General features: G+C 36.3%; 1 protein-coding gene across 6 annotated transcripts in view; it reads right to left on the bottom strand.

The window, feature by feature from the left end:
- Positions 1–9,634: 9,634 nt before the first annotated feature.
- The window catches only part of BCLAF1 (BCL2 associated transcription factor 1), a 29,776-nt gene continuing 11,488 nt past the window's right edge, over positions 9,635–27,922 (bottom strand). The window contains exons 4-13 of one of the 6 annotated variants that reach the window (XM_049901770.1): positions 27,002–27,910; positions 25,253–25,918; positions 24,942–25,111; positions 22,452–22,557; positions 21,320–21,404; positions 18,785–18,960; positions 17,483–17,663; positions 16,406–16,552; positions 10,474–10,686; positions 9,635–10,311 (exon numbers count right to left, since the gene is read on the bottom strand). In XM_049901770.1, coding sequence (XP_049757727.1) covers positions 10,306–10,311; positions 10,474–10,686; positions 16,406–16,552; positions 17,483–17,663; positions 18,785–18,960; positions 21,320–21,404; positions 22,452–22,557; positions 24,942–25,111; positions 25,253–25,918; positions 27,002–27,910 — 2,659 coding nt within the window. In that variant the 3' untranslated portion in view covers positions 9,635–10,305. Of the gene's footprint in view, positions 10,312–10,336; positions 10,687–16,405; positions 16,553–17,482; positions 17,664–18,488; positions 18,652–18,784; positions 18,961–21,319; positions 21,405–22,451; positions 22,558–24,941; positions 25,112–25,252; positions 25,919–27,001; positions 27,911–27,922 lie in introns of those variants that run through there. The other 5 variants (XM_049901761.1, XM_049901751.1, XM_049901791.1 and 2 more) reach the window with 5 other exon arrangements.

The following is a 27,922-nucleotide window of genomic DNA, read 5'->3' on the forward strand; positions in this document are numbered from 1 at the left end:
AAAAAATGAAACAGAACCCATACCTCATACCATACACAAAAACAAATTCAAAATGGACCAAAGACTTAAATATAAAACCAAAAACTCTAAAGATCATAGATGAAAAAATAGGAGCAACCCTAGAGGCCCTAATACACAGCATTAACAGGATACAAACCATAACTAACAACACACAAACTCCAGTAGACAAGCTAGATAACTGGGATCTTCTAAAAATTAAACACTTAGGCTCATCAAAAGACTTCACCAAAGGGAATGAGAAAATTTTGGGGCTATGGCAAATTCAACAAAGCTCTGGTCTCTAAAATCTGCGGGAAAATCCAATACCTCTACAACAAAAAGACGAATAATCCAATTAAAAAATGGGCAAAGGAAATGAACAGATACTTCACCAAAGAAGACATTCAAGCAGCTAACAGGCACTTGAGGAAATGCTCTCGATCACTAGCCATTAGAGAAATGCAAATCAAAACCACAATGACATACCATCTCACCCGACATTACTGGCATGAATCACAAAAACAGAAAATAAATGTTAACTGGATAAACAAACTATGGTACGTATACACAATGGAGTACTATACAATGATAAAGAACAATGATCCGTCTGCAAAGTATCTCACAACATGGATGAATCTGGAGGGCATTATGCTAAGTGAAATAAGTCAATCAGAAAAGGACAAATATTGTATAAGACCATTAGTGTAAAAACTCATGAAAAGGTTTACACACAAAAAGAAACAATCTTTGATGGTTACGAGGGAGGGAAAGAGTGGGGTTGGAAAAACACTAAATAGACAGTAGATAAGTGGTAACTTTAGTGACAGGTAAGACAACACACAATAATGGGGAAGCCAGTACAACTTGTACAAGGCAAGGTCATGTAAGCTCCATAAAAAGCTCCATAGACACATCCAAACTCCCTGAAGGACTGAATTACTGGGCTAAGGGCTGTGGGGACCATAAAAAAAAAAAAAAAAAAATTCCTGACAACTGGACCAATAAGCAACATCATGATAAATGGAGAAAAGATCGATACCGTCAAGGATTTCTATTTACTTGGATCCACAATCAATACCCATGAAAACAGCAATCAGGAAATCAAATCAAACGACATATTGCATTGGGCAAACCTGCTGCAAGATCTCTTCAAAGTGTTAAAAAGCAAAGGTGCACCTAACCCGAGCCATGATATTTTCAATTGCCTCACAGGCATGTGAAAGCTGGACGATAAATAAGGAAAACAAAAGAATTGATGCCTTTGGATTATGATGTTGACAAAGAATACTGAATATACTGTGTACAGCCAGAAAAATGAACAGGTCTACCTGGGAAGAAATACAGCCAGAGCGCTCCTGGGAAGTGAGGATGGTGAGACTTGGTCTCACGTAATTTGGACATGTTATCAGAACATCATGCTCGGTAGAGGGTTGGCGAAAAAGAGGAAGACCCTTGATGAGATGGAATCACACAGTGGCTGCAACAATGGGTTCAAACACAATGATCGTGAGGGTGGTGCAGAACCGGGCAGTGTTTCATTCTGTTGCGCATACAGTTGCTATGAGTCAGAACCAATTCGATGACACCTAACAACAACAATATCCCCTAAAGTCTTCTTAAAACTGAACAATACTTTAACTGGTAAAAAAAAAAAAAAAAAAATCTGCCTTGAGCATTATGCTCTTTTAAGAATTATCTATATGGGATCAAATTGACAACAGCAACTTGAAAGATTAGACAGAAATCTTAGAAGCCAGTGAGTTTATGTTAATGGGGGAGGAACAACTCAGAAAAGGAGGGTGAGAATGGTTGCACAACTCTAAGATGGTAATCAGTGTTACTGAATTGGTGTATGTTTTGCTGTGTATATTCTCGAACAACAATAAAATTTAGGAAACAAGAATGACCCTTTGGGTTTGGGATGGGCCTGTAGTTTGAGCTGGGTAAGGATGGAAGTAGGGGCAGTGAGTGATGGACAACACAAAAAAAGGCAAATATATCAGCAATCCTACATGGAAGACCCAGTGTTCTCAAGTTTCTCATCCCTCCCCTTTTGCCCTAGCAGGTGAATGAATCCCGATGTTATAGCCTCCTCCCATTCCATATCAAGCAGAGGACATAATAAATAGGACCAGAATAGAAAAATTCCTTGAAACATGGGACTTGGAAGCAGCTACTGAAGCCTTTTTCAGGATGCACTAATAAAACAAAACTTATCATTCACAAAGTACCTTCAGAATTTTTGCCCTTCTATAGTCTGCTTTTTTATAGTCTGCTTCCATACAAAGATTTACAGCCTCAGAAACCCTGTGGGGCATTTCTACTCTGTTTTATAGGGTTGCTATGAGTTGGAATCCACTCAAAGACAGCTAGTCCCCCTCCCCCCATTATTTAAGTTTGCAGTTATCTTTTGGAGTATTCTAATTGTGAAGTAGCAAGAGAAATTCGTATAATAAACTGGAGAATTTGAGGAAAAAGTGATATTTAAAACTTAGTATTTAAAACAAACTTACAAGGTTTGTTCATAGTTGGGAATTAATGATAGTTAGCACTGAAAGTTACTTAACTTTCAGATTCGTATTCATCTATCTTTCACTGAGCGATTCTCCGGTATCTTATGTTCCTGTGCCTTATGACATCTTATGCCAGAAATTCCAAAAGTTTTATTCTTGAAATCCCTCTTCTGAGTGTGGGGTTTACATTTAACTTTACCTCAAGAATTTGGTCTTTGCATCTAGGTCAATTGGCGTAACAAAATGTTTTAAGAAAATGTTCTATATTCCACTTTGGTGAGAGGTGTCTGGGGTCTTAAGTGCTAGCAAGTGGCCATCTAAGATGCATCAATCGGCCTCAACCCACCTAGAGCAAAGGAGAATGAAGAAAACCTAAGACACAGATAAATATGAGCCCACGAGACAGAAAGGGGCACATAAACCAGAGACTCCATCAGCCTGAAACCAGAACTTGATGGTGTCCAGCTATCACCAGTCTCTGCCCTGACAGGGAACACAACAGAGAATCCCTGATGGAGCAGGAGAACAGTGGGATGCAGATCTTAAATTTTCATAAAAACACAGGCTTAATGGTCTGAGACCGGAGGGACCCTGACAGTCATGGACCCCAGACCCTTTGATAGCCCAAGATTGGAACCATTCCTGAAACCAACTCTATGGAGAGGGATTGACCTGGACTATGAGACAGACAATGATGCTGGTGAGGAGTTAACATCGTGGCTCAAGTGGACACATGAGACTATGTGGGTGACTCCTGTCTGGTGGCGAGATGAGAAGTAAAAGGGGGCAGGAGCTGGTTGAATGGACACAAGGAATACAGGGTGGAAAAGAGGAATATGCTGTCTCACTAAGGGGAGAGCAGCTGGGAGTGCACTGCAGGGTGTGTATGGCTTTTTGTATGAGAGACTGACTTGATCTGTAAACTTTCACCTAAAGCACAATAATCAAAAAAAAAAAAAAAACAGTAACTTGGTCTTTGTCCTGTGTTCCTAAGAAAACCTCCGAAACCTTGGAATTTTCCCAGCCATTGAAGTGTCTCTTGAGGCCTCCAGACCACACCTGAGTTTATGCTAATGAGGTGCCTAGCTGATGTCGTGATTACCAGCAGATTATCATGCAATGCGGCCCCAGTAAAGACTCTGGACAGAGAAGCTCTTTGGAAGGGTAGCCTGTTGGGGCATGAAAGCTCTGAGTTGGGAACCCAGACCTCACCCTGTCAGTCTCATTTGTATCCTTTCTCCTATTTAAAAAAAAAAAGTCATCATTTTAGCACTTTGCATGAGTTCTGTGAGTCATTCTAACAAAGTATCAAACTCAAGGGAGTAGTGCGAGCCAGCAGATCAGAAGTGGAGGCCTGGGGATCCTGAGCTGGTATCTTGTGTGGGTAGAAGGAAATCGCGATTTTGTAGTTAGCGGGTTGGAAGTGAGGGGGAGCCTGGGGATCCCCAAATTTATAGCCGGCAGACCAGAAACGGTGTCAGTGGCCACTCCCAAGCTTGCAGTGGTGTGGGGCCTTTGGTAGATTTGGCAGTCTGGAAGACTGTAGCCCTTGTGAGGTCTAACTCCTGGTGGTTAGAATCAGAGAAAAAAGTATTCCATGTGCAGTTGTTACCAGAACACAGTGGAAGAGAACTGTTATTAGATTGCATAGATTTGATCCTCACATTTGGTGTCACAGAAGTGAAAAGTGGAACTGATTTTTCCACAGTGAGGTAGTAGTCATATTCCTTGATGAATTTTTAAGTAGATTCATTACTGGGACGGTCTGAGGTATCAGAATAGATTTTCCAAGACTTGTGTTTAACGCTTTAACCTCTGAAACTTTAAGAAAATTTTTATTAATCACACATTTTCAACCAATCCTTTTCTGAGTCAGGATTAACACTGTGTTTCTATGTAGTGCTGCCATACAGTGATGCTCCTGGGTATTACTTAGCCAGGCACGACTGAGTTTTCTTTTCAGCCCATTATACCATTTTTCATTATGGTTCTGCTCTTTCTCCTTAGGAGTCCAGAGTGGCACAGTTAAGTGTTAGACTAGTCAAAAGGTTCAAACTCACCCACCCAGAGGCACCTCCAAAGACAGCTCTAGCGATCTGCTTAAGAAAGGCCAGAGCCTTGAAAACCTTATACAGTTATTCTCTGCACATGTGTGGCCATGAATCGATCTGTTCATTTCTAGTGTTAAGAGAGTATAGAACTGACAGTTTTTAAGACTACCAGAAAATTATATATATACATTTTTTTTTTTTAATGACAGACAACATAACATGTACCTAAAGAAACAGTTTCTTAAATTTGGATATTTCCCAATCAGTGTTTAGAAGAGAGGGGTATGTCTCAACATCATATAAATGATGTGCTGACATTTAAAGACAGGCTTATACATCCTGAATGAATTAGACGGTCAGGTAGGGGAGAACCAGTGCACACATTTAATCTTTAGAAGTACCAGGCAGTTACTACGGGAAACCGTGTCATGCATATTCCTGATTATTTCTAGCCTAACTCACTCGAAAAAGGGTAAGGCCTACAGATATACAGACATCCCTAACAGTTACATTGTCATTTCTTCCTAAACACTTATCTCCCCACACTGCGACTGGAGTTCTGTATCTAAAAGCTGGGATTCCAGAAATCTTAGAGCTGTAGAATTAAGTCCTCCTCCTGAGCCTGTTTGGAAAGGACAAATATCATACATGTTTAAGTTTGGAAGATGGTATCAACGGAAACAAAACAGACTTTGAAAAGCAGTCTATTACCGCAATACCACAACGTATTTTACAATAAATCATTGTGTTCTTTTCCTTTCAAATAAAAAACTATCAGTTTTCCACTCCAGTTCTATTTTCCAATTGAATTTAAAAGTTCAAATTAAATCTTAAAAATAAATGGTCATTTCCCACAGCTGGAAAATTCCCTCACTGCAGTACTTGAACTTTTCTAGAGCACTCAGAATATGGACTTCTCAGTTCATGTTAAGTAAAAATGACTCCACCTATTTCTGCAACTCATTTTGATAACTGTATATTGGCATTAACTGTTGTTAACTTTTGTACTTTATTATATTCTTATGCATGAGTGTGGTGATGGTATGTGACTTTAAAAAGATCAACTGTATTTACATATCCCCATGGCATCCTTACAAGTACTCTGGAAGCTTTTAGGAAAAAAAGTGTTGAGTTTTTCCTTTCTAGTACAAATAAGAGGAAACGGAACTATCTTCCACAGTTGAAGGAGGACTAAAGTTGTAAGGAAACCACTCTTCTGGAGAGTCATATTCTTTATTGTGGCTCTTTGGGTTCCTTGAAATTCGCAACTACTTCAATAGTTTCAAGTTACCATTGCCAATCACACAGTTCATGCTCTGAGTGCCAATCTTTTCACATCACCTAATTGTAAGGTATACCATCATCTGTTCTTCTTAAAGGGAGGTCTCATTTTTATTGAGTCAGCAAGATGGGGGGGCCCCAAGAGATTAAGAAAAATCCAATTTTGATTGAGGAGAGAATAACAGCACTTAAGCCCACTTGTTCAACTCTTTTCTACCGGCAAGAATCAAGATTACCCTCATTTTAAAACTGCTGCAAAACTGTTCACTGATGTAAAAATAAAACACCTAAAAATGTTCATAGCAATAATCATTTAGACACTTCATATGCATTATTTGACTCTCTTTTCCAGTAATGGTAGTGAAGTACCGTCCTATACTAACCATGGAACCTTTTTTTAAAGGCTATGGTACTGTGGTAACAATATAACTTTCCAGTTTTTTCTTCTCGGTTGCCGTCAAGTTGATTGCTACTCATGCCAACCCCGTGTTTCAGAGAATTGTGTTCCATGGGGTTTTCAATGTCTGTGACCTTTCAGATGTAGACTGTCAGACTTTCAAGGTGCCCCTGGGTGGATTCATGGTTTTGGTTAGTAGCCATGCACTGAACCGTATGTGCCACTCAGGGACTTCATAAAGAAACTAGCACCTCTAATTAAAAATACAACTTTGGCCTCGTTAGGATAACTGATATACGCTAAATCATCATTTTGGAATCCACTCACAAATCAACACTATACCAAAGGCTTTGGAGTTAGACAATGAAATACAACTAATTTCCATACATTCATGAACCCTAAAAAGTTCAAGTGCACTAACAAACCATATTTAAAACAGGCTCCTAAAATTTTAATGTTTACCTCAACAACATGAACGATCAGATTTAACACCCATAATTTCACCTATGTGAGAACCCTAACGGTATGTGACAGGTACTTCTCTATATAAAATACTCATTTTCTTTTTATATAACTTTGTCAAGGCATGTTCTCGGAGACTTGAGTCTAGCCAAATACAAACCCGTAACAAGAAAGTTTATTTCACTTGCCTCACCTATTTAGCAACTTCATCGATTCAGAGGAGTCTCTGTACTCTTCCTGGATGTCAAAGGACACTGAAACTTAAGGTACATCACAAAGGAATTCAATTTGAAACCTCTGAACGGTAAGCTTGTAGAAGAAAAAACAAAAATAACTGCGTATACCCTTAAAAAGGTCAAATAAACGCCCCTAATACAAGAGCACACTCTGATGTAGGAAACATTTATAAATAGCGTTGATCGCCCAGTACAGTTCAGCTACCAAAGGTTTTCACGCCCTTTTATGCATACATATACACAGAGAGAGTTCTTATTTCTCCAATGAAGTTTTCATTAAAGGGGTAATTTGTATGAGTTAAAATTTGTCAATTTGTCTTAGCACATAAATTTCTGTGAAAATGTTTTGTTTAAAGTTGAGGAATAGTCCACTTATTTGAAATACCTTAAAAGGGCATGGTAAGAATTACAGCAGATCTTACTCAATGTGAATAAAGACTAATGATGGACAGCTTTTAAAAATTATTAATTGGCTATATTTAAAAAGGAAAAGCAGCAATGATTCTCCATCCTTATACCATGGCTGCAAAGTTCCCTATTTTAGCAGAGGAACAGGAGAGCTGGGCTAGAAACCTGCAATTTCTGTATTGTTTAATAACAGCAGAGGCTCATCAACTGTAAAAAATTTCCCATTTTCCCAGGGGAAGAAAGAGCAAACACTGAAGAGGGGTTCAAGGAATTTTATGAATAATTTTTCAATCCCCAAAAAAGCCACAACATGCCAGTAATTTCCCCATGAGTTGATATTCTGAAATCTAAAAATAGGCCATACAAACTCATTATACAGGACAGACACAGGATAGTCTCAAAATTATGTAAATAAACAACAGCTGTTATCACTTAAGACATTTTTATTGGCATATGACAATTTACAAGGGTCCCTCTTCCATTATACATCACACTGAGTGGTTTAGCCATCTACATTAATTTTTCTCAAATTGTAATTCCCAATACTGATATTAACTGTGACAAAAGAGAGTCAAGAGTAACTCCTTGAAGTAGACTGCGAATGGAAAAACATATTTTTGCTTTTTATTTTCCTAGGACGTTGGAAGGTATACACGCCTAAGAACTGAGTCATGGCCGCCTTCAACAGCTTTCTTAATCCTGTCTGGATATATCCTTTGGTTCATTTGTTATTTCCCTTCTCTAGGCAAAAGTCTGTCTGTCAATGCAGGTAACAGAGTATTTCCTGGCACTTATAAAGAGATAACATCCTTAAACAAGAGGAACCATTCAACTTTTAACATATCATTAAGTGTGAAGTTAAACTGTGATTAAAAAAAAACACACACACAGGCCACCTTCTGTACATTGGCTCTGGAAAGGTTAACAGCAACATCCAGAAGGGCGTTCAACTGCAGAGTTCTCACAACCATTCTGTCCTGCTATATTCTCAATTTTAAATGTCTGAGAGAGTAGAAGTAACCAAATCATGTTACATTTAAAGCCACGGTTTTGTACTTAAAATATAGCCTGCACATAGGACTTGGGTAACTTTATTCTCACTTCCTATTAAATCATTTCTCAGTAAATGCACTTTTTCCTGTTGCCTGAAGTGGAAAAGCAAAACAGTGTATTTATAGTCATGCACAGAGATTATCTAACCACATAGTGACTGTAAAAATAAAATCTAAATTTATTTGCACAAAATGAGTCAAAAATTTTCCTGTGTTGAGGATCAAACTTATGTTGCCTTAAAATGTACGTAAGTACTGTCCTGAATAGAAGAATATTAGTTATTTCCCGACTAATGCAATACACATTCTTGGAAGGTATTTCCACCGCTTTGGCAATTTCAGAATATATTCAGAATGGCAAAATTAATAGGTGAAATCATGTAAGTGTAAGGATCTTAGGGCCATAAACATCACATACGCTGGGTTTTGTTTTCCCTCAGTAACTTTTAAACGCTCCTGCTGGAATCAAGGTGCTAGAAGCACTGCAAATGACCTAACGTGAGGATAAGGAGTCATATATTTATCTTTAAAAGTTTACATTAACAGAGTTAGCACGTCTTTTAATGTTAACAGACTAATTCAGATGCTGAATTAGCAAGTGAAATTTGAGTTCTCTTACAAATGCTCCTAAAGCAGACAAACATTAAAATTTATTATTTCAGACTTTCAGAGCAACCAACGTAAATATTAAAGGTAATTCACATTTGAAAGATTATCTACCTGAAGAACAGAACACTTGGGGGGGGGGGAAGGGATTTTACAAAAACAAAAACCAAGTTAGAGCAATGCTGCAACAAGCTTCCTGTCAGAACTTTTTATTGATGACATTTGAAAAACAAGTTACTTAAAATACTAAAGGACAATAAGTTGTGTTTCAGTAACTTTTCTTACAGTTAGACTACAAACCAATGTTTCAGCTATTTGAAAGTCCAAATACACAGGTAAGATATGAAATCAGATACATCGTTATGACGTATCAAATTATTCTGCAGGATATTCCTCCTTCATACCAACAAGATTACAAATTTTGTTGTTTTGGTTTTGTTACTACTAAGACATTCGGTGGGAATGGGATTTTTATTTGCAATATCACTGCAAGCCAGTTTCCTCTCTCAAAGAATAGCTGGTATCTAAGACCACGACTCAAACTTTCAAGAATGGTTTAAGAGAACACTGAATTTTGAACCCAAATAGGAGGAAAGACTCCTAAGAACGTTTATAGGTCACTACTTGCTTTCAGTAAAAAAAAAAAAAAAAAACCCTCAAACTTTTCAATCTGTTAATAACTTGTACCTTTTAGTTATTGACAAAGCTGTTTTCTCTTCTTCCTAAACACTTGAAATGTTAAGCTAGCTTCGTTTATCAATGTAACAACTTGTTTTGTGGTACACTTCAAAAATTAGTCACCCTATGGTGTAGTGTGTTCAAATTAAGAAAAATGTTAAACAAATATATACAGATAAAATAATTAGTGTGGTCTCTGTAAGCGATTTCTGTTCAGAGATTTATTTGTATATAGAGCTAAAGTTTACTTCAGAATAAAACATTAACAAACAGGGAAGAAAGAGAATCAGAACTTTCACAGAGCTGTACTTGACCGTATCTTATAGACAAAGCAGAATTACAATGCATGTAACAAAAACAGCCCAAGTTTTTTTTTTAAGTGATAGTTACAAATATGGTACGTAACAATTTTCTACTTTATTTCAGTACAATCTTCAACATACAGTCTACTATTCAAGATATTTAAAGACTTAAAACAAAGTATCTATAGACTACTTGCAAACAGTAAAATTTAAGTGAAATGCTTACATTCTTATTTGAAAACAAACAAAAAAATCAGGTTTAAAAAACAAAATGGTGGGTGCAAGTTCTGTTCTCTGTTGTAATATTACTTCAGATTTACTATTCCTAAAGAACAAAGAGAAAATGAAGATTAACAAAGTTGTAGATAATGAAAATGAACTTAATAATTACTGTTCTTAAAAATTAAATCATTAATTTAATTTGCCCTCCAAAACCATACTGAAGAAAATCTGTTCTTCAAGTTACTAACAAGTTGAGATTTTCTACCTTTTCTTCTTTGCGTCTGTCCTTCTTTTCTTCATTGTTTTCCATGGTCTCTTCTTCATCTTCAACAATCCCATCCCCTTGGTATTTGTCATGAGTCCATTTCGGACTGCTACCTGATTTTTTGAAGTTAAAGCGCCCTCTGCCACGTTGAAAAGTACCACGACCTCTTCCTCTTTTGGCCCAATAATCCACACCATCATCTCTGTCATCATGCTACAGAAAGGTTAAAAACAATTATCAGTGAAATGTCTTTTTTCTAAGGGAGATGATTATTTTTCAAATCATGAGTCATGGCATTCATCTTCTGAAGACTGGACACAAGATTGGTAACGTTCTGTTTAACACTAAAACCAATAAAAACTTCTCAACAAAACTATTCACTGTAACTTACTGCCAAGTAACCAAAGCAATGAGGGCTGCTCAAACCATTCTTCGGTAACCTCAACTGCTAGATTATCACTGACTTTCAGGATTCTGCCCTTTTCGTTTTCCATTATTTTAATCTAAGTCAATTTGTTGTTATGCTGCACTGAATGAGATAAAATGACCAATGTTTTTCCCTACAAAATTACCTTAAAGATTTGACCAAAAGTCTTACAAAAATGTCATCACATTATCATCAATAACGTTGGCTAAATAAAACAGGCGGCATTCAAATTATGCCCCACATATAGAACAGATTTTAAAATCCTACTAGAGAGATTTAATCCAGAGCAATGTGTATTACAACATGTCAATCTTCTAGGCTGGGGAGTTTCACATGCCAAATCAGGATAGCATGCTCCCTAGAGTAATACCTCAACTGTTTTTCACCAACCTGAACTACTGCAGTTATCACATTCCAGCCTTAACTTCCACTAACTGTATCCAATTACAAATGTTCCCTAAATTACAAATTGTTCCATTAAGCAAAACAATTCTGCAAATCTGCAAAGTGCTTGACTTTGTGGATGAGATGACCATACTATACCAAAATGAAAAACTAAATGCCAAAGGCCTTCCCATCTCAAATTTGAACTCTTAAGGTTGTAACCCATAAAATGGAATATAAGGCAAATGACAAACCTTTACGAGACAACTGGCATAACGCAGATTATCACCTGACCTATGGAGTACCAGTATTCAACAACAGTCCAAAATTCACTAAAACATTCTTTTTAAATATTATGTGGTGAGTACCCTTTTTCAAAGCACAGAACTTTATGCATATTCACCCGTTCCTCCCTTAATTTAAAGAGCTCAGTTACACATCATCAACATATATAAAAGAGCATTTACCAATTTCTAATCATCTACTAAACCAACAACAGATCAAGAGCTACAGGTGTGTATGACACTCCGTTAGATGAAGAGAAGAATTTAGGAACTATCAAAAGTAACTTTCAACCCATCAGAAAGAGTTTAACTGTAAACCCCCCAAAAAGCTACAGGCAGTCCCCAGGTTACAAACAGATCTGTTCTTAAGTGTGTTTTTAAGAATTTGCAGGTTAAGTCGAAACAGATGCATATGGTTCTTATTTAGCCTTACTTTACTGCAAGAGGAGCCCCCTGGACGTGTGGTAGTTAGAGCACTCAGCTGCTAACTGAAAGGTCTCAGCAGTTCAAACCCACCAGCTGCTCAGCAGGACAAAGACGTGGTGGTCTGCTTCCATAAACATTACAGCCTTGGAAACCTTATGGCGCAGCTCTACTCTGTCCTACAGGGTTGCTGTGAGTCGGAATCAACTTGGATGACAACGGGTTTTTGGTTAGTGCAAGAAAAGGCTCAAAGTCTTTTCAATAATTTAAAAACTGTACGTGCAACAGAAACCCTGGTGGTGTAGTGGTTAAGTGCTACGGCTGCTAACCAAGGGGTCGACAGTTTGAATCCGCCAGGTGCTCCTTGGAAACTCTATGGGGCAGTTCTACCCTGTCCTATAGGGTCGTTATGAGTCGGAATCAACTCGACGGCAGCGGGTTTTTGGTATGTGCAGCAAATGAAGGCGATTGTGATGAAGAATTTGTTGCAAGCAGGGGTTGGTTCAATCATTTCAAAATTAGGGCAAATATACATAACATTAAAGGGCAAGTAGTCTACCACTCAGAATGAGGCCCTTGCAGTTTACATGATAATTTCAGGCTCCCTTATGGCATGAGCAAACCCAAGTCTATTTAGTTTTTGTTTTTGGTGGTGTTCAAATTTATGGGAAGAGGCACCAGGTTTTGGAGTACAAGACATGGGTTTTAATCAAAACTCTACAACTTACTATAGGTAAGGAAGGCACTATTCTGGGTGCTTTACTCCTATTTACTCATCTAATCCTCACAACAACCCTGTGAAATGGATATTGTTACTCCTGCCATTTTATTAAAAAACTGAGGCACAGAGAAATTAACTGCCCAAAGTCACAGAGCAAGTCCTTCCCAACACTGCCAATGACCTACTGATACATGTCCCTGACAGCAGGAGATGACTTCCACACCACGCAACTGAGTTTGCAGAAACAGAAAAAGCAGTGGCAAAAATCTAGGCACTGAAGTTAAACTAGCAAGTACTTTTACATACTCAGTCATCTCAAATTGGACTGAGAAAACTGCCGCTAGGAGATCAAGGTGTTTTTCTGAGAGGGTTTTGATCCTAAACATACTAAGTCTTAATCCACAAATTGTTATATTTGAGATTTGAGTCTCGCTAAAATAATTACTAATTACTTGATAGATAACAAAAGGTCAGAAGTTAGGTATTTATACACAGCCAAAAATATGCTGATAAAAGAGTCCATATTAGTACTAAGATTTTCTGAATGTTTTCACCTCTTCATAAAATGATAAAATTTCAAAAGACTATTTTATCCAATTCCAAACCTTAACACCCCCTTCCCCAACCAGGGATTTTTCTCTTCCTCAGAAGACTGAAAACGTATCCTCTTCAGTACTTTCCCACTTACTTCAACTGTTCATACTCATCCCTGCATAAAATTTCAGGTTTTAAATTAGACTAATATCCTTCCTAGAGTACTTATTGAAAACATTATCCTATCTTTGTGGAAATTTAAGGCTTGAAATGGGAAACTTCAGAAAAGAATAAAATAAATGTTACTGTTAGTACTGGAGGAAGAACACTGGCTCTGAGCCCAATGGATGTGTTCAATTCCTATTAGCCATATAACTTTGGCCAATCTAATCAATCTCTGTACCTCAGTTTTTTCATCTGTAAAAGCAGAATAAAAGCCCTACCTCAAAAGAATTTTATAAGCATAAGTTAATGCATGTAAAACATTTAGCATGGTGCCTCACATAATAAATACTCAATTAATATTAAAAAAAACAAAAAAAATTAATATTACTCTGTGCTAATGTCCCGTTGCTCTCTAGTCAATTCCAACTCATAGCAACCCTATAGGACAGGGTAGAACTGCCCCATACGGTTTCCAAGGAGCGGCTGGTGGATTTGAACAGCCACCCTTTTGGTTAGCAGCCAAGCTCTTAACCACTGTGCCAAGGCTTCTCCGCTATGAGTCGGAGTGGGTTTGGTGGGCAGTGGGTTTGGTCAGCAGTGGGTTATGTGCTAATGTTTCATCTATACGGGCAAAATTTCTGTGTTAGTTTTATTCCAAAAGAACCCAAGGAATGTCTGTAGTTTTCCACCTCATTTCCTCTGATTTATGTTTGGTTTTTATGTTTGTTTATATTTCTATAGATTAATGTGAAAAAGTCTGTAACAAAGACATGCACATTTTCTATAGAGAAAAGATTTTTAAATATAGTACGGAATAGCAAGATAGAAAATGTTACTGCTACTTATCAGTGGCTAGATTTTTAAAATAACACATTCTTCTTGATCAGTAAAGCTACCGGCTCATTACACAATCATAAAAAAAGCATATTTCTCAATTTAAAGAAAAACTATAATACCAGATTCTGAAAGAACAGCATAGAAAAAACAAGATCTGGCCTAAATTATTTGTAAAATGTTAAAAACGGTAAACAATTCACTGCTATCTACCTGCTCACCTCTCATTCCTTAACTTTTTGACCTTTTACACTTGGTCTACTTGTCTGACATTTTTACTATCACCCACTCCTTGTCCCCATCTTCTGACCGGATGATTTTATCACAATTTTTAATTGTGCCCTGTAAGATGACAGCTCCTAGATGTTCTGTCTCTAGATCCACATTAGCAAACATTCACTAGACATCTCCTACTTGATTTCTCCCAGTTGCTTCAAAAATTCAACCTCTCCAGAAGAGAATTAATTTCTTCAAATGGATCTCTTCCTCTGTATTTCCTATTTTAGATAAATTCCTCCCTCTCACTCCCAATTAGTTGGTACCTGAATAAATCCTCATAAACGCTACTTTCTTAACTTCTCTCAAATCTAGCACCTTAGTTTAGATACTCAGTATCTCTCACATCTTCTATTCTCGCAGTCATGCTTTTTTTAAATCCTATTTAAAACCCAAATTTATTATGGTCTTTCACAATCTGGCTCCTGCATACCTTTTTAACCTTTGCTTAATTTTCCTAAATTTATTCCAATCATCTAGCTATCTAAGTATCAAAATTCCCTCTGCTGGCCTATTTCACTCCTGCTAACTGATAGGCTCGGCCATATTTTAAGCTCAAAATTCAAGCCACTTTCCTCTAAGAAACCTTTCCTAATCACTCACCTTTCCAAAAATCTCCTTTGGAAAGCTACCATATGTATTCAGAGTGTTTTTTGGCCCTTACTAGTCTGTAAGCTGAGAATCATATTTGTCTTCTCATCTTTAGTACTTCAGTACCTAGCATAAATAGCCGTTTCTTACTGAATTCTTCTATTCAAAACACATAAAACTTTTAAACCTTTATTCTGTAACAGAGACAAAGGTGCTAGTCTTTTTTCTTTCCATGCTGTCAACCCAAGCAACTCAAACACGTATAAATTTCTCCAAGAGAAACACATACTAAGCAAACGCTACTCATAATGCACTCTGTAAGAAATTTTAGTTTAACTTTTTCCTACTTCTTGGTCATTAAAGTACCAAAAGAGGCAACCAGGAATTAATTTTTGAGACAAGTATATCATCCATTTCCCAAAACAACACAGAGATCCACTTCAGAATCCACTTCCTTCTAACTTAGCACATATGCAATGGAATTCATGTTTATTCAAGTATATTCATAAAAAGCTGAATAGAAGACACAATCCTGTAAATCCAATAAAACTTTCCTCCCTGCATGCACATAACAATCTCTCTGAAACATGGCTTCCCTGAAAAGCTATGACAAAAATGAACGCTTCTGGTAATTCTCTTAATCTCTCTATGATGTAGGACCCTTTCCCCCCATGCCAAACTGCAAAAACTTTCCATCCTTGCCTAGAGAATCCTTCAGGACCCACCACCTCTAGCTTCACCCCTTGGAAAACGTCTTCACAGGGGAAAGTATCTCCATCACAAGAAAGCATCAAGTCAGTATAAAGCAACTTCTCCATAAAATAATTTTTCATCTTCCTTTTACTCCAATGAAAGTTGCTGGCCTCTCTGAGATCTTTAATTAGAAGTACTGTAAAAGAATTTTTTCCTCCTGTTTATTCATTTAAACAAATAGCTGTGATAAGGGTGAATCTTAAGTTTCTACCACTGTCACCGTCTTACAGACAGATATGAAAAACGTCGAAAGCACAACCATAATATACAACTACAATATAATCTTCTCTGACTAGGGCTATAAAATCAGGTATATTTTTAGCTTATCCTGATTAGCCTCTATGTGATGTCCAGATAAACAGGGCTGAAGGGACCCACACTTTCAAAACTACAAATCATCTGGGTAACAAATTTTAGAAAACGTTTCCCGCATTATAGTAAAATCTTCTCAAAGTGGTGGATATCTGTACTCAAATGTATTCACCCAGTATGCTTTGAAAATTAATGCAAACCAAATAAACACAGATTTCTAACACCCACCAAGAAGTACTTCTTGCTCTTTGGGGTATATTCTGGATCCCATTCCTCTTCCTTCGGTCTCTTTTGAAAAGTAGTATTTGAGTTGTTTGGACCAGTATTTGTCCCAGCAAAAACTCCTCTGGCTCTTCCTCTGCCTCTAATTCGAAACTGATTAACATTAACAAAGTTGTTTAGTAATGCAATCAAAAGGTATTTAGTTACATGCAAACTATAATTTTACTGCAGTAACAAAAAACATATTCCCTACTTTCCTTCCTAAGTTAACCTCATAGCCACTGAGGATGGTGAATGATGCCCATTTTATACCACAGGCAAAACATTCCTGCCTCGTGAAGGTTGAGGAGGTTAAGAAATGCACTCAACCTAAGTTTTAGAATACTGCACTTTCACGGCCTCAACTAATATTTAAAAATAATCGAGCTGGTATTTTTCCCCTTTTACTAGCCAAAAGAGTTGTTTAATTCCTTTGAATAACCACAGGAGCCCCAAGTGTTCCACCGAACCTGTCACCCTAAAGGCAAAGATCCTCTCTTTCCAAATGATCTAATTAGCAGACCCTATCAATCCCCAACTGGATACTCGCTCAAGGTAGGAATCTGAATGTAGAAATTAAAGAGGCAAGAAGATGCAAAACTATGAAGTCATCCCAAGTTAATAATTATAACAACTTTATAGAAACATGGGGATAGTGTGCTATGTAGAATAAAAAGAAAATACTTATATGAACTCTATGACTGATACCCGTATGTAAACAAAGACTTGAAGGATTGAAGAAAAGTGGCAAACGTGAAAACAGTTCTAATATAGACTGCTCAAGGGAAGTCTTTTAAGAACAAGTACAATTATTACTCCCCAAGTCAAGAAAACTATCTGGTTTATATAGATGCCTCCGTATCTCAAAATGACATTTCTTAACGAAGATGATACTTCAAGTACCATTACCTTTTTCAAGATTAATACCAACTTTAAGAGTAATGACTCACATAACAGACAATACTAAATCATATATTCAACTTCCCTTGTGTACAATACAAGGTAAAGTTCTATCAAGTGACCGAAGATGATTTCAAAACTTACAAAGGTTCCTCGCGGTCGGCTAACTCCTGCAAAGCCTGAGTATTCTTTCAGTTCATGATGAGTTTTAAATTCTTCTTCTCTTTCTTTCTTACTCTCCTTTTCTTCTCGAGAACTGGGAGAAGAGGGTGATGCTGAGGAGGATGAAGATCGAGAATGATCTTGCTCTCTACTTTTATGTTTACTGCAAAATAAATAAAAAAATAAAAAACTATGTGATGTTTTAAAAAACACAAAGACCCTGCTGAATCTTATAACAAAAGGGATATTTTTCCAAGTAAAAAAACTATCCCCTATTATAAAAGTATTGCATAAGTAGAATAACTGGGTGTTAAAACTTTGCCACAGTCTGTTTTCATTCTTCAATACTTGTTTTGCATCACTACTGAAATACATGCTATGGCCTGCCAGTTAGAAACCAGCAGCCTGTAAATTGCAAGAATAAAGTCCAGTTCTTCAATATTTTAAATTAACTTTTTATTTAATTTTTTCGGTTATTTTAAGGAAAGGGAAAGAAGCATAGGAAAAAGTATTAATGTTCTCAAGGCCAAGTTCAAAATGACTGCAGTTTGTACACCCTGGGTGAGAACAGCTGGTATGGTTTGGCCATAACACCGTTATAGAAATAAAAAGCATATTCCATTACAAATACCAGTCATAAATAAACAACATGTAAAATCCACCATTTACCTAATGAATAGCAAGAAGAACAATTATCTATAATACTTTGTATTCCTGTTATTTTATTTGGCTCTATGATGTTCAAATTTACATGATTCTAACGTAACACCTGAAAAGGTCATACCTGCAGTAACTCTTACCACTGCTAACAGTATCCATGGAAACATTACTTTGAAAGACTAATACACATTGCTATTTCATAAAAAGTAATCCTTCCTCCCCCCATCTGTCCCATGTTAAACCACTAGATTATGTTTAAAATTCTTGTACTCTGGGTGTTATGAGTTGAAAAAGTGCGGAATCAAGCATAACGAACCAAAGTTCTTACACAAACTGTTTCTAGAAATGCACTGCATTGAAGTCCAACCTCCTGATGTAGCCTGGATAATAGGACACATTAATTTGTCATTTTTTTTTTCAGTGTTAGCTTGCTATTCCAAAGTTTTTGTCCTCATCCACCATTAGCCGTGTAAAAGACAAATACATTTTTGCTGTAAAACAAATAATTTTAATTGTTTAAATTTAAACGTTCGATTACACAGTCAAAATTGAAAGCAATTAAGCTGACAATTATTAAAGGCTAATTAGAAGCTAAAACCTAACTCAGACAGTTTTAACAATTACCTGTCATCTTTGTAAGATTTGTATTCCTTGTAATCTTTTGGAGTTTTCTCCTGCTTTCTTGATCCACTGGATTCCCTGGAGCCCTTGGAATCCCCTCGTTCTTTACTTCTTTCTTTTCTACGACGATCAATGTCATGTCGAAGATCAGCAGAATCACACCTTAGTTTTTTATCTCCCTATAAAAGACAGATGTAAAATACAGATTTCAGGGGAGAGAGAGAATATATACATATAGTCTAATTTTATTCCAGTTTCTAAACTGGTATTTTAGTATCAGGAAAGAATGGATCACAATATACTATTTCTACAGTTTTTATTAAAAAATGTACTTGATGTGTTTTTACTAAACATCTGTTTATAGAAGTGTAGTAAGACTGGGAAAGTTATAGGCTAATTACCTTGAGAATTTTATAAATTTTTGTTCAAAATAATCCACAATAAATTTTTTACTGAGAATATGATTTTCAATCCAAGACACCCTCATTAATCATTATCCCTCCTCCTCTCAAATGGCTTCCTTAACATTTTAAATAGCTGGACAATGATAAAGGTTACAGTCTACAGGTGAGGTGTAGCCTTTCTACCTATAAAGTTAAAGGGCCCTAAAATAATAATGGTTCTCATTACTTAAGCCTCATTATCATCAATCTCTTTCCAAATAAGATGACCAACCCAATAAAAGATACTTCAAAAGTTAAGTATTCTGTAATTTCCATAACATGCAACTGGAATATAATTAATGAAACCAATTGAGGTTGAACAGGGGTAGAAACAAAGCCAGAAAGATATTATTCCCAATCCTGTACTCAGTATCTTGGGCCATATACTGCCCTTTCTCAAGTCAGGTATTGCAACGGACATTAGTTTAACTGGGTCACAATTCACCTCCTTCTTGTTCCATTGCTTTTTCAAATACTATATAATTTAGGAAGATGGAAAGAGGCATCTAGGAATGAAGAGAAATTATACATCAGTAAGATGCTAAGCAACGTGGACATCCTTGCTACTATTCAACAGTAAGAAGCATTTACTCTGGGAAGTGTAGCTGTAATATTCATAAGCATCCGTAAAATTGAAAGTATATGTATTCAAATAATAACTACTCATCTATCTGCTCCCAGAGTAACCAAGAAAAAATCTAATCAAGAGCAAAAAACTTCCTATTCACTTAGTATTACGAGCCCACATATAACATGACAGTATAAGTGAAAAAGTACTTTGTAAATGGCAAAGTATACACACATTAATTATACCTTAACACATATATGTTGATTATCTGTTCAGACAGAAGGATGAATGATAAAAAGCAATGTCATATCCTCCTGCCCATCTTTCAGTTACCACTATCCTCTCTCCTCCAGATCAAAATCTGGTCTAACAAGGAGAGGAGCAAGAAACTTAGCGTCAGAGTACAAGGATAGACTGAGTTGTCGGAAAAAAAGAATTAATCATCATTCAACCCAAAGTATTTCAAGCCAAAAAAAAAATTACTCAATTCTCAGAATACTTTCCCAAGATCGCTAAGTCCATGCAAAGAAATTAGCTTCTTCGTAAGCTTCCGTTATCTATTAACAGTGTGCCCTAATTAAACAACTTGTACACTACTACAGTTAATAATAGCTTTCAGTGATAAAAGCTCCAAGTGTTTTACATAATAGTCCAACTGCTCAACACCTCTGCAGAAGTTTTATTCTCATTTTTCTGATTAGAAGACCAAGATCCAAAACGCTAATTATTTTCCCAATTATCACAGAGTACTTAGTGACTGCTGGAATAGGAACCAAGCAGTCCTTCCAAGTCCTCTTTCTTTAATGTTGCTCTATTTATACCTTTCCCTACAAAACCTACTACTTGACTCTTTATGACCTGTCAAAAAGACTAGTCCACCTAGAATATCTCTAGTTAAAATTAGAAGAGTATATATCACACACCCCTTCACACCGCTGAATTCCATTCTCACCGAGCCCCCTTCCCCCAGTCTTCCTTTTTCCTTTCACAGGCTTCTTCCCCCAATCCACATATATTCCAATAGTGACAAAAAGGTTTTGTTCCAAATGTTCATTTGTAAATCGGTTCTTAAATTTTTTTTTTTCTCAGTCAACACCAAAAATGCCCAGTACCATGGAGATTACTTCTTGTTCTCTGTGAAAAACCTAGAGATATTAATTTAGGCACACATCAATCAATGGATATTTATTCTGATTTGTCTCATTTCACCTCAAAACTTTATAGAAACCCCAATATAATTTCTATCCTTGCTTTTATCATTTACCTTTGTCTACCTATTGATTCTTTACCCTTTCCTTAGAACTAATTTCTTCCTTTCTCCAACATTTTAAAAAGTACTTGGTTTAATTTATTAGTGAAGTGTTAATTTCTTCTAGGAAGCAATTCTGACTGTACACTAATATACATATATACATATGTTAAAAACAAAATATATCTGTGGACAGTTTGGTCAAACTATACTTAGTACAATATCATTAACTAAGCAGAATTTAACATGGAGAAAAAAAGCACATTCAAAAAACATACCTTTTGATTTTCTTCTTTAAAAACTCTTTCTTCTCCTGCTAAACGGGTGTGCTTCCTCAGGGTACTTGGAGAGATGTCAATTCTCCTTAACGTAAAATAAAGTATATTTGCGGTCACATTAACTTGATAATTCAAAAAATCTTCAGTATTAACTATTTTTGTTAAAGAGATACCAGACAGTTATTTCTCTTCCGAAAGACTAATCTAGCATAGTAAGATTATCAACCTAATTTCTAATAATCAATTAAGAAAAAAAAGTATATTAAGAACGAATTAAAATGTTTCAACTGGATAATTTACACCTGACACCTGTTCTTTGAAAACAGTAAAACTTAAATGGAAAAATATGTTCATGTTTTGATTATCATTTTTGGTGTTAATCACTGTGTAATTATATTACATCAATATCCTCAATAAGCGCTTATGCAATGGATTATTTGCTCTTATGTAGTCTTCGGTATTTTCACACAGTCAATGCATCTTTCTTTTCTGTGCCTTCCCTTGTTAACATGAGGTGTAACTTTCCAGTACCTCTTTAGCAGTCACCACCAAAATCACACCTATTACATATTAAGCACTGAGTTATTTTATAAAAAATATTACTAGTTGTCAAACCACCCTGCAAGGTGGGCACTATTATCCTAATTTAGTACACTGAAAAGCTGATGTTCAGAGATTAAATAACTTGGTCATCACATGGCAATCATGTGACCGAACCAGGATGTGAACACAACTGTGTGACTTTAACATTCACGCTCCTCTCACCAACCATTTTTATTTTACAAACAAATCTTCTGGAAGCAAATTCCAGTCTAACTCTAGGCATCTATCCCCCATGCCACCCGCCCCCACAAATAAGTGAAATGATAACTGCTTAATTCCCTACTGTGGAGTGATAAGAGTCAGTACTTTAAGTTCTAATAACCAGTTTAAACCAAGTTACCTGAAAATGAAGAAGAAAGAGTAAATTACAAAATTTTCAAGTCTAGAAATATTTATTCAAGGTATAAACCAGGAATAAAACCAAAGTTCACTGTTATCATGATGTGACAGCATACTTTCAATATAATCTTGCTAAAACAGGGTCTTCCTATAAAAACATTTTTATATGCCATTTCAATAGTACACACACCTGTGTATCTCAGGGCTCTTTTGCCGGGTACTATGTTCTTCAGTGGCTTTCTGATACGAAGTGAATCTCTCGTTTAGGGTCACTGCAGCTGATTTGAAGTATTGCTCTGTTGATTTGGGAAAAACACTGCCCCATTAGTTATCTTTACTTTAAAAGAGATTTTTCACTTGTGACAGAAGGGCATGTAGCCAGTGAAAATAAAATAAAAATACTCAAAAAACCTAGCAGAAGAGAATTGAGTGTTACGAAGAATTCCTACCCTTTTCAACTTCTTGTACTTCAACTGGTAGTAATACTAACAGGGCACCACTGCAAAGTTCCTCACATGGCCCCTGTCAATACCACATATAATTCAAGCATAATATATTAAATCAACAGTCTGTATTCCATTTCACTAACACACTACATTTTCTCAATCAAAACAAAAAGGAACAGTAATATGTGGATGTCCTTATGCCTTGCCAACATGAACCAATGAAGTTATTTCAAGTTATCATTTGCAGAAAACAAAAAATACTGAAATAACTAAACATCTGGTTTGAGTACACTAATAAAATTATTTCAAGAACTACGTTGATACAATCAGCAGAAAATGGATTTAAGAAAAAAAATACTGTCATCATTTCAAATGGAAAAATATTACTTTAAAATCAATTTAAGTTCATAATTATTCCAAGAGATCTGGCTTCTCGGCAAACCTGACAGCACATTTGATATTGTCTAGCCTTTCTCTAAGCAATTTTAAGATTAGTAATAATACTGATTAGTTTTTCTACCAGTTCGAGAGATACACTGTAAATGTAAACTAGAAAGATGTATAAAGTCATGAGCTATGAAATGCTACATTACGAAGCAAGCTATCTGCTTAACAGGTCAACATACATCTGTGTCAACTTACCGCCCAATATCCAGCACATGTCTCATAACCAATCATTAAAACTGGAAATGGCCACTACAAGGGTAGTGCCTCAATCATAATTCCATGAAACCCAGGAATTTGAGCTAGCAACTCAGTTTTTATGCCATTTTTGCCAGGAAGACAGAAGATTCAACTTTGCCTGTATCTTTCAACAGCTATTTTACTCTGAAACATGGATTTTGCCATTTCAAAACATATTCCAGGACCTAGTTACAATGAAAAAGAAAACATCACTGGGCATTTTCAGCTCTATATAAAGTAAGAGCTGTTCAGATCGGTTGCACAATACCAATAATGAAACATAACTACAGTTCTTCTAAAAAAGCAAAAAAGAAAATGCAAAAGGAAAAATTTTATCAAAATGTGATCTCAAAATTCAGCAATAAGTTGTAAAATGTGGGAACTGATCAAAAAAGGTGAAAAAAGAAAAAATGTTAATGTTTTATATTTTATGTACCACAGTAATATGGTCACAAACTGGTTCTCAAACCTAGTTACTAGCCAAATAACAAAACTCTCTTATGTCACCGTGTTTAAATAATTAGAGTCAAAAAGAAATTCATTACCTACTCACTGTACTGGAAATATCAAGTGCATAAAGAATTGCTAGTGCCAAGTTTCAGCTATTATAAAGAACTATTCTACGGCAAAACACATACTTTAGGAAAAAAACATGATTTTGAAGACCAACAGCCATGGAGGTTCCTGGAAAAGAACCTATTTCATAGTATGCTGTCTTTTGAACACAAAGGCAAAATTAACAAGACAAACAAAAACAAAAAACTCAACCAAACTGCCCAAAATGTCATGCCTTAAAACTTTGAAAACTATTATTAACTTTGAAACTAGACTTACATATTGGTGAAATAGGAAAAGCCATTATAAAGAAATATCATCGATGACCACAATCAGAAGTTAAATTACAGCCTAATCACTATTCATCTAAAATACTTCTTAATTTCTTGAACCTTCTTTCCCCCGCCCCCCCACACTTTAAAAACACTGACAAATTTTTTCTGGTTTATCATCATTTAACAACAACAAAAAAAAAAGCTAAGTATTATAAATTAAGCAGCACCAAAAAACAAGCTGGAACATTAACAGTTTTTCCATTACTTTCAGGTTTCTTCAAAAGTTGAAAACAAAGTTTTGGTAAATAATATTCAATAACAATACTGGCTAACTTTATTTTAAATCTGTGCCAAGGGTACACTGTCACAAGCCATTGGCGTGCAATACAAGACAATCTACAAGCATTCTGTACTTGAAATATATCCGGTACAGCTGATAGTGACATAACTTCTACACAGTGTTTTATTATGATGTAGACTTTCAGGGTATGTTTTAACCCTAGTTAGCGCTTCAGCCACCTTTTATTAAACACCCTCCTACTTCTCAATGCCAAGCATGACTGAAAACTCTTTCGTGAAACTATTTTTTCAGTTTTTTACTGGTCTCGATTATATACCTGCTAGGTCTGGGGTACATTAATTATTAATACAACTATTTTTTTCTTGTTTTTTTTTTTTTTTAATTTGCAGGAGAAATTTAATTCACAAAATTAAACATACCTTTAACATGGTGAACCAAGGACACAATGTGTTGAATAAACGACTCTGAAGTGCTTTTGCTGGCCTGCGGCAACTTAATGTGGTCAAAGATGGATCGGAATTCTTGCTCCTTCTTGACAGAATGGACAAGTGTACTAGCAAGTAGCCTGTCTTTAGTCAAGGAAGCAGGTCTGGAGCATATTGATAACAAACACAAACAAAATATACCATTGGTTTGAGTATCAAAATGGTTACGTATGTTCAAAGAATAATTAGCTAGAATACTAACTAACCACCCACTAATTATTTACTGGACATCAATGTGGAATTACCTGTTAGAATCATCAAGAGGAACAGGTGCCATTTTGAGTTTGACTTCAGGACGATGAGAATCGCTGGCTATCATTTTGATCCTAAGTGGGCTCTCCTCTCTGAAGGTAGACTTCTCTCGTGCATCCAGATTCTTGTGTAGAGGGGGACTGTAATCAAAGAGGTCTTTGAGCTTTTCAGACTTTACCTGCTCAGGTGACTGGGTTTCTTTCTTTACTGTTATCCTCTCAGAGCTTTTGTCGTCTTCCTTGTGCTTATCTTTTGTAGTGCTAGGCCTTTCCACTACGTATCCAGTCTCTTTAAGTTTATAATTTTTTTCTTCTCTAAATCCATCACTTTCTCTATTGCCTTTTAGTGAAACTTTCGACTTGTACTTGGGTCCTTCCTCCTCAGCATTCCGGTGAGATGTAGTAGCAAAATTTTTACCCTGATCTGCAAGGACTGACTTCCTGAACTGTCTATAATCCTCTGTCTCCTCTGTGTCATCCCCTTCTGAGTCATTAAACTTTTGTTTTCCAGAGTCTTTATCACTGAAGTAATCTAGAGCTTCCTGGTCTTCCCATTCTCCCTCTGCCCTCCCTTTTTCTGATCCTTTCTCCTTTGGAGCCTCTTTATCCCTGGTATTACCCCTATCAAGCAGGAATACTCTAGACTCTTCATCTGTGAACCTGTGAATAATAAGCAAAGAAAAGGACAGTAACTCTGGATTGCATTCATTACAGATGATCTGCATACTTAAATTTGTTGTCCACCATCACAGAACCAGTAATAAAAGAAAAAAACCCTACTGAACAATGCTTTTTCAGATGGTACTTTTAAAAATCATTAAAAGCACACAGACAGCACTTTGTACTGACTTTAAAAGTAAATTTACGTATTAGGCTTCCTGAAATTTAAAACAGTAAAGCCATCCTCAAGAACTTTTGTTTTTAGTTACAGACCACAATTCTGCACTAACGACTTCAAGTTTCTACAGTGGCCCTACAACTTACAGCACAGCCTACGTTTAATTTTTGAGGCTACGAACCACGAATAAGAAATACAGGTATCTGTTAGAATTTTTCTTATAATTTGCTCAAAATTTCAGCATATTTCACTTATTTATTAATATACCCAAGAGTTCACAAAATGAGGGCTTCGATCCAAGGAATAATACTAGGTATTTAATAAACTTTATCTAAATCACAAAACAGTTCATATATATTATGTTCCAAAAACATGTTAAGTAAAAACGAAGTATCAGTTCAATGGTAAAGTTAATTCTAGGTTGTACAGTACTATATCAGAAATAGTAAGCTTCCTCCATTTCCTCACTTATAAATTAATCACGCTACACTAACAACCAATTTTTGTTAAGGTTTTCAGCAACTCTAATCAACACCTGAAATCAGAACTTAAAATATCTGTCCAAAACATCATTAGAGTCAGGTAAGTAATACCATGTTTTCTATAGTCAGGGAGAATTTATCAAAAATTTACAACTGGACTATTTATAATGCCACACAAAAAAGAACGTATAACGTAAATGCATTATTCATGTAGATCACATCCTAAAGGTGATGAGAAAACAAGCTTCCAATGCGCTAAACACTTTAAATACAATCTGGAATTATCCTATAAAAAAGGGTGTTGTGAGCAAAAACCACTAGTTAAATGCCTATCACAATGACATGTAGTCTTATAAAATTAAAATGAAATTCAAAGAACAAAATATTAATAGTACAGTCTAAATTTCCTACTTTAGTTCTTACCTTTTTAAGAACTTTCCAGTCTTTGCCGTTTCCTGATCTCCACCATCAGGATAAAATGAGGAACGTCCCCTAGCCTCATCTCTTGGTGCATTCTGTGGTGTGATTGTCTTTGCAGGACTTCTTCGTGAAGGGATGTGATGAATTGGACTATTCTGAGAAGGACTGTATCGACTAGACCCATTTCCAACAGAACCAGACCCAGATCTTTCAGGACTATGCTGAATGGAATGTGAATGCTGAGAGGGGGTGTTTTTTGCAGAGTGGACTGTACTGAGCATGGGGGCATCAGAGCAAGATGAACTCTGACTAGGTGGTGTAGCAATAGGTGAAGGACTATGGGGTGATCTGGGACTATTATCATAAGCTGAGAGGCCAGGCCAAATATCACCAGATGTGGCTGACTTATTAAATTCATCAATAGATTCAGATGGGTCATGTTCAAATGTATCTTTCGGTTCTTCCTGTGATTTACTTTTCAAAGGACTCTCTTCTTGGGGTTCCCCTTCAGCTTTTTTGGTTTGTTTTTCCTGAGACCCTCGTCTTTTAGAGACAGGTGATTTGCTATATGGGGATGAAGAACGAGAAGAGGAAGATCTTGGAGACCTAGAGGATCTATATGACCGGCGAGATCTGCTTCGCGATCTCTGAGAAGAAACAGATCTTCTTTTCGGACTTCTGGAACGTGACCGACCTCGTCTAGGACTCCTAGAGTGTCTTCTATTCCAGACAGGTCTATAGCCACCTCGATGATATCTACCTCCACCTCCTTGGTAATACCCTCTACCCCTTCCTCTGTACCCATAAGGTCTTCTCATTCCTCTATTATTTCTGTAATCTCGACGATAATCTCTAGAATAAATACGATCTCTGCTACGAGATCTTGAATACGTCCTGGATCGGGACCTAGAACTAAAAATGAAA

The sequence above is a fragment of the Elephas maximus genome, chromosome 1 (genome assembly GCF_024166365.1).
Source record: "Elephas maximus indicus isolate mEleMax1 chromosome 1, mEleMax1 primary haplotype, whole genome shotgun sequence".
Lineage (NCBI taxonomy): Eukaryota > Metazoa > Chordata > Mammalia > Proboscidea > Elephantidae > Elephas > Elephas maximus.